The 12,425-nt window shown below is 45.0% G+C and overlaps 1 protein-coding gene across 5 annotated transcripts; it reads left to right on the forward strand.

Annotated features, from left to right (window-relative positions):
- The first annotated feature begins 600 nt into the window (after positions 1 to 600).
- On the forward strand, positions 601 to 12,198 carry LOC306823827 (vascular endothelial growth factor A-A-like). Of its 5 annotated transcripts, XM_079343677.1 has the most exons (8): positions 601 to 968; positions 1,123 to 1,242; positions 2,770 to 2,812; positions 4,717 to 4,913; positions 5,265 to 5,341; positions 5,460 to 5,492; positions 7,523 to 7,654; positions 9,543 to 12,198. In XM_079343677.1, exons 1-8 carry the CDS (start codon positions 966 to 968, stop codon positions 9,562 to 9,564), a joined length of 627 nt encoding a protein of 208 aa, XP_079199803.1. In that variant the 5' UTR covers positions 601 to 965; the 3' UTR covers positions 9,565 to 12,198. The 5 variants fall into 5 exon arrangements, with proteins under 5 accessions (XP_079199803.1, XP_079199804.1, XP_079199806.1 ...); XM_079343678.1 differs by having other exon boundaries at positions 601 to 1,242; XM_079343680.1 differs by lacking the exon at positions 7,523 to 7,654 and having other exon boundaries at positions 5,460 to 5,496.
- Positions 12,199 to 12,425: the final 227 nt, after the last annotated feature.

Raw genomic sequence — 12,425 nt, forward strand, 5'->3', positions numbered from 1 at the left:
TTATGCTCCCAGAATGCAGGCCTGCTTAAAGGCTCTGAAAGTACTATGAGAGGTGTATATGTATATGTATGATCCAATGAATAATCCCCTCTTCTTTGGAAACGTGTATCAGTCAGGGTCGGGGAGTCAGACCTCTTCAAGAGTAGGATAAAACTTTCCCTTTTCATGAAGCTTGAGGCTGACTCAGGCTGGGCTCCTTGTCATGCTGCTGTGGGTTTAGACTCCATGATGACCGTCCTTCCAGTCTGCCTGCTCCTCAAGGAGTACTGCTCAAGGTGAATCACCATTCTTAAGGGAAAGTGTCATCAGGTGTCTTTTGTGTGGTTTTGTTGAAATCTGAACACTATATTATTGCTGTTCCTCACTGGACAAAACTGCACATTTTTTTCTTCGGTTTAATATTGCAGGTTATTTGTTGGTAACAGCTAGAAAGAATGTATGCAAAGAAAAAAAAAATTGTAAAAGCTCAAACTGTAAATGAAATAGTTAGTGTGAGTGTATGTGCGTACGCGCGTGCGAGCGTGTGTGTGTGTCATTGGTCCTCCTCCCTGTCAGCCACGCCTCCTGCTTCGAGTGCACAGAATGCTTTAATACCGCATGAGGAGCAGCAGCCGCCAAGAGGAGCACAGACCAGAGACCGGGAGGGACGAACTGATCCGGGACGAACTGCTGCGGAAAAACCCGAGGCAGTGAACCAGAAATAAACGAAGAAGAAAAAAAAAACCGGATCACTTTATAATACTGGCATACCCCTCCACACACACATACAGAACCACACATACACACACACAGAGACTGTGACGGTGCGGAATCCATGAGCGTCAGACACACCGGTGCGTAAAGTTGTCCTCGCGCTTTCTCTGTGGACGTTACCCGGTTACCCACGGTTGTGGTTGGATCGCGGTCTTCCTGAACTCCGGGCCGGCTCTGGATCTTACAGCCAATCATAAAGTCTTTGTCTGTGGATGGTAAGGCTTCACGCGGAGCGCTGCGCGGACTCACTGTGAACGTGCCACATGCGCGTTGGAGAAATGGATCTTCATTTGCTATAGCCAAGATTTGCCGCGGTTTTTTAAAATATTCCTTTTTCCTCTTCTGACTGTTTTTATTTGTTGCTGTCAGATTTTTCACTTTTGGACGAGCGCAGACATTCAGGACTCCTCTTGCGGAATTACAACCATGAACTTTGTTGTCACTTTGGTACAAATCCTTTTGGCAGCGGTTCACCTATCCACTGTAAAGGTGAGTGCTTCTGGCACATAATTAATAATCATAAAATATTTTATTGATCATAAATACACACGTCAGGTTGCTCTCTTCACAGATAAGATATCTTAACGTCCTCAAAACACATTACAATTACATGATTTATTATCATAAATTGCACAGTGGTCAAAGAGTCCGTTATGTGATTCTAATAAGTCCGGGTTCTTTTTGCACTGAGCAGAAACCGTCATTATTTATTTTCTGTTTCTTTGTCAAACCTTTTGTCTTAACTAATCCCTCTTGTCAGCACGCACGTCGTCACTTTGTGGAGCCAGACTCTGTTCACGAGTCTGCTAATTTAAGACCTGCCATGGAAACGCACAGTCACGCTTTAAAATGACGCACATGAAAGCAGAACATGAAGAAGAAGTCTTTTTTTATCCTGAAGAACCATTACATTTTGCATTTGTGTTAATGATTAAATTGGGAGAAATACAGCTTAAATTTGGTTTAGTCATATTTGTACAGCACATTAAAAGACAGCTGGAAAAGTCCTAAAAGTTCTTATTTGTAATTCATAAATTATGCTTGCAGGTTTATATTTATGCCGAATTAAACAGACACTGTAGACGTTCCCAAACCAATAAATTGTAATGATTAAAGTAACACCTGTACAGAATGTCAGGACAGTCTTGACTGAACTATCAGATTTATGAATGGAGTTCTGCCTGCCCGCCTCATGAGGACTGAAGTCTGAGAGGGCGGTAAGAACTCTGTAGCCTTCAGGTCTAGATCAGTTCTGTTTCTGTTCTCACGGTGATTCGGACCCTGTGGGAGCTGAGACCCCCCCACCCCCCCTCCATAGGATGCCCCCCGCGCGCCCACACAGGCTGCCCCGCTTTCTCACGCAATACCTCCGCGCGTTACAGCAGCCACGCAAGGTGAACGCAGCTCCAAGGCACCTGCTCCGCTCTTCATGTTCCCCAGATAAAGCCGACATCAAGAGACATTATAAAACATGTGTCTGACATTTTGAACATGTGTTTTTATATATAAATAAATTCTGCACATTGACCTCCACAGTGTTCACACCATGCCCTCTGTTGAGCCTCACATCAGCAGGAGCACAGATTTATTCTTTCATAATAAAGCATGCAGACTGAGGCCACTGTTACTTATACATTCAATTCCAAATGTAGCAGATTTTGTATTTCCACACATTCACTGAGCAGCAAGCTGCAGAGCTGTAATGTGGAGATGGAATCAGCCTGTTCATGAGTGCACAGAGCTCATCAGTGTGTTAAAACCCTGAGCAGCAGGTTCAGAGTATGAAAGTCCACTTTATAATGAAGGAAGATGAGTATGAGCTGATATCTCGGTCAGTTGTGTCATTACGCTGCTTATCAAAGATTGATGCCATCATCAGCTCTGTGATAATAACATGTTAAGTTCAGAGGATGTTTTTGTTTTATTGTGCATATTTGTGTTTGTGTGTTATTAAAGTGTGCTGTTGTGTTGAGCTGCACTCTGACACACATTAAACACACTCTTCTTGTCTTTCAGACTGCCAGCATCAACAAAGGAGTGGACAAGAGTAAGAATGAGGGTAAGTTTTAAAGACTTCTGCTGTTTCTCTGTGTGCAGCAGGATGACCACAGAGCCCCCTGGTGGACGTGTGGTGAACATTTTTAATACACTCAGCCTACACAGAGTTGAGTCTCTTTATTAAGTTTAAATCTTTGAGGCGATTCACATGGTGTTTGTCTCCTGTGTGCTCATGACTGGAAACACACCTGAGTGCAGACTGATGGACAAAGTTCAGTCAGTCCAAAGGTCTGAACCAGGACTTTGGAGTCCTCATAAAACCTGCAGAAGAGTTGAAAAAGAGTCAGAGTGAAAGAGAGCCTGCAGATAGACAGCCTCGGTTCAATGTCAAATTTTGGCACGTGTGTGTGTGTGTGTGTGTGTGTGTGTGTGTGTGTGGAGGCCATGGTAGACCTGTGTCTCTCTCTGATGGATGGAAACACACGAGTCAGTGCAAACACTCTGAGTGTTTGTTGTGTGTGTGTGGAGCAGGACGTCATGCTGTGACCTTCACACTGCACCTGTCAGATCCTGTCACACACACACACACGTACACACACACACACACAGACACAGATAGGTCTAATTACTCTAAATTGTTTGTGATACATCGAGATATATTCTCGTCAAACCTGCCGTAGAACAAACACACACCATGGATACACAACTAATTATATTCCACACAACAACGAGGAGAAAGTGTCAGCTGTTAGGGACTACTTTCGACAGCGGATGAATAGGAAGGTTGTGTGTCAACAGGACAGTGTGTCTAAAATATACTGCAGTGTGTGTTCAACATGTCAGCCAGTGTAACAGTTTGTTTTTACGTTTTGAATGCCCCTTAGTACTGTAATAAATCAGACTGTGATGCACACACACACACACACACACACAGGAGCAGCTAGTAATACATTGGTAAGCTAATGATTTGTAGATGAGAGGCGTTTGTGTGGCAGGATGATGTAACACAGGTGACACCCTGCTCAGGTGGAGGAACCAGCTGAGTGTGTGACATCATCAGGAACCAGATCCACCCAGTCCCAGTTAGACCTTAGAGTTTTCAACTTCACTACTAAAATAGTCAAATCCCGCAAAACCTGTTTCATACCACAGTAGCAAAAATACAAGTCCTACAAACTGCTGCACACAGTCTGAAGAGTCAACATACATGTTCCCAACTCTAGCTGACTGAATCTCCTCAGGTTTAACGCTCAGTCGTGCCTGTGTTGTTTCTATGAATCTGACCGTAAAGCTAACAGGCTAACACGCTAACAGTAAGCCTGCAGCAGGATTTGGGGGCGGGGCTGCAGCTCAGGGGTGGGCTCTTTTGGTGAAGAGGTCATAGGTGACGCCTGGCGCCACAGAGCCCGGGGTCACAGAGCGGGGGGTCAGGAGTCAGCCGGGGGTCTCTGGGAAATGGACTTATGGACTCTGGGATGGATTATTCTGGTCTGATCACACACAGGAGCCTCTCTTTGGGTCACTTAGTTCCTGAGGTCTTTATCCTGGAGTTCTCTCACGTGTTTTTGATTTTTTTTAAAAGGTTTAGCTGTAGCTCTTCTCTGTCTTTATGATCTTTATTATACGCTTTTATAAATCTTGGTCTTAGTTATTTCTTCAAGCAGGAAATGTCGTTCTGCTTCTGAAGACAGTGCACTGAAGTTTTCCTGCAAAATAACTCTCATCCTTTGCTGTTGCAGAGGTGTCGAAACAGCTATTAGTGATGTTTAAATGTAGTAGAAGCCTATCAAAGGTTATAAATTTAATACTGGGATAAAGTGTCTGACTCAGTTTAATATGTGTTCAGACCGTCTCAGACTGAGGATCATTGTCCTGGTTGCATGGCTTTTTTTATTCTAATGAAGACTGTAATCTTTTTTTTTTTTTTTTGCGGGGTAATGACTCTCCATCCTTTTGTCTTCACAGTCATCCTTCTCACAGAGGTCATCACTAAAAGCATGTGTCAGCCCCGTGAGCTGCTGGTGGACATCTTCACCGAGTATCCCGAGGACACTGAACACACCTACATCCCCTCCTGCGTCGTCCTCAAACGCTGCGGGGGCTGCTGCAACGACGAGGCCATGGAGTGCGTCCCGACAGAGACAGGAAACGTCACGCTGCAGGTCAGCTCCATTACGCACCCCGAACGCCAAAAAAAAACCCAATACACCCAGAGATTTTTAATCTGCGAAAATGAGAGACGATTGATCGATTTCTGCGGAGAAACTTCAAATCAGACGTCTCTTAATCGAGATGAAAACTATAAAGAGGTTCATAATTTTAGTTACTGGTGTTGAGCTGTTAGTGGTGAGTAGAGGCATCTCAGACATGTTGTTTACCCACTGTGTTTACAGCCCTGTGTGTGTGTGTGTGTGTGTGTGTGTGTGTGTGTGTGTTCTGTCTGGAGGTGATGAAGCTTCATGTTCGTGCTTAATCTCACCGTCCGTTCATGGTCTTGTTTTTGTTTATGTCAGGTGATGCGCTTCAGGCCGATGATGACGCAGCACACCGTCCATCTCAGCTTCACAGAACACCAAAAGTGTGAATGCAGGTAAGACACACACACGCGCACACACACACACACACACACACACACACACACACACACACATACACACACACACACACACGAACACGCCTCTCAACCCCCTCTCTCTCTCGTGTTTCAGATTGAAGACAGACATCCCTGCAAAGAAAGAATAGTAAGTACGTGTGTTTATGTTTATCATCTGTCAAAGCTCTCTGATTCTAAAGCCAACACGACATGAAAGACACTTTGTAGTCTCAGGTAAAAAAAAAAAACGTCCGGTGACGCTTTCAAACGATAGAGCGAGGAGAGCTTGATGCTGAGGGTCATGGACTGGTTTTGAACAGTTTTTCGTCTGGAACAGAAATGGAAACATTTTCAAACCTCGTGCTGATTGGAGATGATTTTTAAACAGCGTAATGTCGTGTTTGTCTTTCTCACTGTGCTGGATGATGTGACAGTTCATGAAGTCCAGTCTGTTGTCATTCGATCCTCTCCATGTTGGAGGTTCAGACTCTGAGCCAGACTCTTTATGGTTTTACTGTTTTATGAAGCAGATACTCCAGCAGGGTGTTTGAGGTGGAGCTCACCTGCTGCAGCCCCCCCCCCCCCCCCCAGGTTACACAAACCTCCCTGACACCCCCCTCCCCTCCGTTCTAAACTTAGCAGCAGGAGTCACACAGCAACCTGTTTTTATCAGCGAGGCTGCGATCGCAGCGTCACAACTGTCAGACCTGTGTGTGCGCGCGTGTGTGTGTGTGCGTGTGTGTGTGTGTGTGTGAGATTTGTTGTACGTGTCTGAATGTGTGTTTGACTGAAGTGTCAGCAGGTCAGGGTTTTTAATTGCATTAGCGGACGTGTGAGCGTGTGCAGATCCTTATAGGTTAAAGCTGACTGCTGATCTGAGTCACTCTGAGCTCAGTGTGTGCGTGTCTGTGTGCACGTACAGCTCTCTGCAGGGGGGGGGGGGGGGGGGGGCGGAGCCAGGAGGGGAAAGAAAGTGAGGAAGTGCGTGATCATGCAGTCAATCCTGATCCACTCAGCTCTCAGGATCGATTACCCCCCCCCCACCGCTGCCTCTGACCAGGAGATCAGATCTCATATTGATGCTGCACACTGAGCAGCTGATCCAACCTGTGAGTCGGGCTCACACAGAGGCTGCAGCTGCTGCCAGTCTGCACAGTGACTCAGCATCTTTTCTCCTCTGACCCCTCCTCCGACAGATGTTCACCAAATTTAAGCTCTTCTGTTACACTCAGGATACGTGTCTCTGAGAGGACTCTCGTCTCTGTGGCGATTAGTGTCCTTCTGAGGTCCTTTGTCAGGACAGTATCTTTACAGACTTTGTCTCTGTTAGGGAGACATGAATCCTGATGGAGACACTGTTAGACTCAGTCCTCACGTCATCTGTTGAGGACGCCTGTCGCTGTGATGAACCGCATCCTCAACCATACCATGACTCTGTGTCCCTATGAGGACATCTGTCCCCGTGGGGACATCTGTTTAGGACATTTGTATTTCTGCCTCTTTGCTCTCTGCGAGGACAGGAGAAGAAAGCCTCCAACAGAAAGACGGTTATCAACGCAGAGCAGCTTCACAGATAATCTGGTTCCTGTTTGAGATAATTTATGTTTCTGTTAAAGACAAACAGTTATATACAGAACGTGTGTGTGTGTGTGTGTGTGTGTGTGTGTGTGTTTGCTGCTGTGTAGATCAGCGATATCCCCAGAGACCAAGCAGCACAGTGCTGCGCCTGTTGTGTCTCCTCTGCGACCTTCACTGAGCAGATACGGGGGACACTTGTGGTGTCTACGTCTCCTTCAGAACGCCACTTTGATGACTTTTCATCTCGGTGACCCTGCGTGCTGTTGTTTAACCTCTGAGCGCAACAAGTTCACTGCACAGATTGTCTGACGTGTTTTTGTGTTTCTCCCGCTGCTATAGGACGAAAGCTCTCGTACAATCAGTTTGTCACTTTTCAAAGCTAGATCACAAGTCAATAACACAGCATTTATCGTACTGTACATATCTGTTATAAGTTACAGACAAGTGAACATAATATCTTGTTATGATTGATGCCAAATCTGTGTGTTGCATGAGTGTGTGTGTGTGTGTAGCCTCTCTGCTCTGTAGCTTAGCCCTGTCTCTCTCTCTCTCTCTCTCTCGTTCTCTCTCTCTGTCTCCCTCTCTTTGCTTCTCTTGCAGCCACTGTGTGCCTTGCTCAGAGAGGAGGAGGCGCTTGTTTGTGCAGGATCCTCTCACCTGTAAATGCTCCTGCAAATTCACACAGTTAGACTGCAAGTCACGGCAGCTTGAGTTAAACGAGAGGACTTGCAGGTTTGTTTTCCTCTCATACACTTTGAATACAATCGTGCTTTGATTTCCACCAATCTGTCTCTCTCTCTGTCTCTCTGTCTGTCTGCCTCTGTGTGTCTCCTCCTGTCTGTCCCCCTGTCTGCCCTTCTCCTGCATGTCTCTCCGTGTCTCGTGTCTCTCCCTCCTGCTCCCTCATGCGGTCCGTCTGTCTGTCCTCCTGTCAGTCTTTCTGCTCCTGCTCTCGGCCCTGTCTCTGTCGGAGGTTGTGTGTGAGGATGTTTTAATCCTGAGTGCATGACACCGTCATGACCTCAAACATGAAGAGTGTGTGTGTGTGTGTGTGTGTGTGCGTGTGTGTGTGTGGTCAGTCAGATTAATATAGAACAGTTTATTAACATGGAAGTCATCCCCGTGATGGCTGAGACTTTCCTTCAGTGATTTATCTCTCTGATGATTCCTCACAGATACACTTAGAATCTGTGTGAGTCGCTTCCTCTGAGAGCTTCAAGGAGCATCTGTTCACCTGCACGTTTGCACTCCTCTCGTGTGATCTGGATATGAAGTCAGGTTTAGTCTCAAGTACCCAGGTCCCACTAAACCATCTCATAAAGGTGAACGGAGCGGGGTCTGTTGTGATCAGCGTCAGCGTCGTGTGGAGAAGTAGAAAACTCAGAGAGTGTGTCTGGATTAAACAAACACATGAAGTCTGTCCGGCTCTTTATCAGCAGAGAGACGCTCAGATCTTTAAGGCACGCAAGGCAAGTTTATTTATAAAGCACATTTCAACAACAAGGCCGTTCATCGTGCTTTACACAAGACGGAGGAAAAAAACAAGATGAAAGTAAAAAATCCCTCAAATGATTAAAACTTCAAATATGTTGAAGTAAAAATAATTCAGATAAAATCAAGGAAAAATATTAAAAGAATTCAAAGTTAGAGTGCAAATAGTTTAGTTAGAGGCAGCTGTATAAATGTCATGTTGGATTATTTCCACCTGATGATGGATGTCATCGCTGAGTTCAAATCAATACTTTGATTCTGATTATTTATTAGCCTCAATAATTTGACCAGTTGGAGAGAAATGCTCCTCTGAGTGTTTTTTGTGTATATTTATAATCACACTGATATAGTACAGGACTTGCTTTGGATGATTGTTGATGACGCCTCTGGAGATGATTATTGATTGATTGATTGATTGATGGTGAACAGAAAGAGTTAAATCAGCTCCACGTCACATTCACAGACTGCAGAACAAACCCACACACTGAGTCTAAATACAGAGCTGTCCACTTAACCAGGCCCAGTGTCACAACCTCTCCTGACCCCGCAAGACCCAAAGACCCCCCTCCCTGAGACCCCCCACCCCTCTTCAGAGACCCCCCACACAGAGCCACACACTGCTGGTGGACTGATCCCCAACACGCCTCTGATTGGCTGCTCAGTGTTCAGGAGACACAGTGTGTTTTTGTGTGTGTGGGGAGGGGGGGGCGGTCCTCAGAGTGAGGGGTCTTTGGAATTGGGCTAAGTCGGCTACTAACCCTTTAACTAGCTCTGCTGCACTTTCAATCGTGTTTCACTTAAACGTCCTCTTTTGTCCAACTGTTCAGACTTTATGAGCTTTAAATCAAGCAAATCGGAGAATTCAAACGTCTGGGGAACAAAGAAGCACTATTTCATCAACATGCACAGAACCTGCAGATATGAGAATAACCTCCCAGCCCCCCTACTGTGCACTCCTGCCCCCGCCTCCCCTCCCCACCCGTCTGTGTGCATGGAGTGAGTTCATGTGCATCCTGTAGATCAGGCTGTGTGACAATCTGATGCTCATGCCTCTTTTTTTTTTCTGTCTTTAGAGAAGTTTCTGATTTCTTCTTTTCTCTAAACAACATGTCCCTCTTTTCCTCCTCAGATGTGAGCGCCCCCGGAGGTGAGACCGCCACACTGTAATAAAGGAACTTTCCTCTGCACAGCACTTTGAAACGTGACGATGCATTCCTGCAAAGACACAAAAACGACGACACGAGAGCGACCGTGAGGACGCAGCTCTCCACTGTCTGTCTGACGCCTGAAGATATTTAATATATATGTACATACAGTATATACACGTACATCGACAATGTGTACTGCTGCTACAGAAACACAACACTATTTAAAGCAAACGAGTGCGCCGCTGGCGTGTGAACGCGACCTGCTCATCTGTGGAAGAAAACGAAATTTTAGTGTAACAGTTCACTGGATGCTGGACGCTGCAGAGAGGAAATATTAAGAAGACGACTCGCCTCCCAGCTCTGCCGGAGGACGAGGACGAGGAGGACGAGGAGCTGCTGAAGTTATGGACTGTTTCCTCTGTGACATGATGTGAAGTTTTGCCTCTGCTGGATGAGAAAAACACTAAACCTGACTCTCAGAGTGATGGGGGACATTGGTTACCATGGAGACGGAAAATGTGAAGCTTACCTTTTTTGGGGGGGGGGGGGGGTACATGACAGACAGAACTGGACTCAAGTCTGGGACTTAAAACGATTCCTGTTAGTGTTTAAATGTGGTTAATGTTGGAGAGTCAAAGGTTACAGGTAAAGAGCCACTTCATGATCCTGGCTCCGCCCCCTTCATTTAGCCCCTCCCTGTTTGGGGAACAGATTTGTGTTTTTGTGCACATTTTATTTTATTTGTTTTCCTTCCTGTGTGAGGTGAAATCACTGCAGGTGTACACAGAGAAAACCCGACAGGCTGATCTCCGATCAGATCAGCGTCTTCCTTATTTAACTCTTGTGTTCCAAAGAACGACCTGTGTGCCGCCTGTGACGACCCCCTCAGTCTAATTTATAGAGTATGTTCAGTATTTATATGCAGTGTTATGTTTATGTTGTTGACTGTCGACTCTTTTGCGTGAGAGAGACTGAAGCTTTGACATTCCTGTTTAAACAGCACCGGGCTCAGCAGCCGGGGTTTGTGGGGAGAGGGAGATGACCGATAGTAACCCCAGCACCGACATGTGTTAGCATGATGCGCCAACACAGGTGGTTTTCATCATTTGGGGCGGGGGTGGGTGTTGGGGTGGGAGGGGGGGGGGGGGGTTAGGGTGGACATGTGGTTTTACTCTTGGACTCGTCATGGGAACAGAAGTGGTCTGGTTCTGTGGCTCAGATCAGACCAGGGTTAGTCTTAAACCAACCAACCAGAGAAAAGTTGTGTGTGTGTGTGTGTGTGTGTGTGTGTGTGACTGGCACAGAGATTCTCTGACGTTAGCCGAGCTTTTAAACTCTTAAATACACACACAGAGACTCGTCTCTCGAACCAAACATGAACTTCACAGCCTCAGTTTAGAGAGATCTCTTCACGCTCACTGACATCAGGAAGCATGACACAATGCAATCAGCCTTTATTTTAAATATTAACAACTCCAAACAAAAGCACCCTGAGGACACTTTCCATGACAAGCCGATCTAGTGCACATTATTAACCGACACCTGTGAGATAGAAAACTTTAACAGGCAGAGAAACCTTGAATCATTACATGAAGATTCAAAGATAAAACAATGACGCTGTAAGTTAAAGGGATAATTCACCCTGCACTTCTCTCTTTAAGTCAGATCAAACCAGTACTTCGCCATTCTCTTCAAAGCATGATGACCTATTACGCTGCCAGCCTGGTCCGTGTCACTGCGAATCCAAGATCAATAAAAAAACAGCATAAAATACTATTTTACACAATTATATAAGACAGCCCGCTTTTTAGATGGGAATAAAGATATTAAAAGTGCGTATCAAACACAGACTGCTACGCTGCACAGCCTTTTATTTCAGTGCGTTATAAAAAAAAAAAAAAGTTTAAAGTTTAATTAGTAACACACAAGCTTATAATCCTTACAGAAAACCGAGTAAATGTTTAAAGCACAGTGAAACAAAGTGAACTCTGTGTAGGGTTGTTAGATAAATACAGTGGATCTATTACACATTGTACTGGGCAGCGTGTGTGAAGATTGATCTGAGAGCGCTAACAGAGAAACGCCCGAGTCAACTGGGAGAGAAGAAACCACTGCATGATTTTAATTTGAGGGAGTGAAGAGTCAGACTGTCTCTGAGTGACAGAGCCAGACTCCTCCGCTGCTTTAAATCAGACTCTCACTTCAACTAATCAGTGAATAATTTGTGTTAATAATGACTCTCGTTCCAGTCAGAGCTCGTTAAAAACAGGATCAGACAAACTCGACTTGACTCTGTGAATGTAAAACCTCATGACACATTTATTTGCCCTCTGTGTGTGTGTGTGTGTGTGTGTGTGTGAGAACCGTCTTTCTGGTCTAACCCTTCCCTTCACTCGGGTTCTGATGATGCGTTCACTGACCCTCTGTGCCGTGTGAGGCCTGGGGTTGCGTTCACTGACCCGGCTGCTGCCTCAGTGCTGATGAAAACATTCGATTTGTATTTAATGAGTTTGTACAGCCACACATTTTTAGTATATTTTCACATTAATATATTTATTGTTGCTGTAAAATGTTTTACTATATTAATACTCTTTTGTTGTTTCTAGTGTAACTATTAAAACATATTTATTTTGAAAATACCTGGATTTTTTTCCTATCTATTTATTAAAAGTCTATTTTCTTGTGTTATCTCAAAGACTTCTCTATTACAGTTCTGGAGATTATCAAGGCTTTAAAAACACTAAACATGATATTCTTCTGTTTGCTCTTTCCTGTGTGTTAAATTCAAACAGATTACAGAGTACGTAGTTATGACTTCATCACATCTGTCTGAAACCTGTGAGCTAACAGCGCTAACTTTACCA

This window comes from Symphodus melops, assembly GCF_947650265.1.
Source record: "Symphodus melops genome assembly, chromosome: 5".
In the NCBI taxonomy this organism is placed as follows: domain Eukaryota; kingdom Metazoa; phylum Chordata; class Actinopteri; order Labriformes; family Labridae; genus Symphodus; species Symphodus melops.

Bases quoted from the DNA above. Each gene is read 5' to 3' on its own strand.
- LOC306823827 (XM_079343677.1), top strand. The intron at 2,813-4,716 runs GTAAGTTTTAAA...TTGTCTTCACAG, and splicing joins GGACAAGAGTAAGAATGAGG to TCATCCTTCTCACAGAGGTC. The intron at 7,655-9,542 runs GTTTGTTTTCCT...TTTCCTCCTCAG, and splicing joins TTAAACGAGAGGACTTGCAG to ATGTGAGCGCCCCCGGAGGT.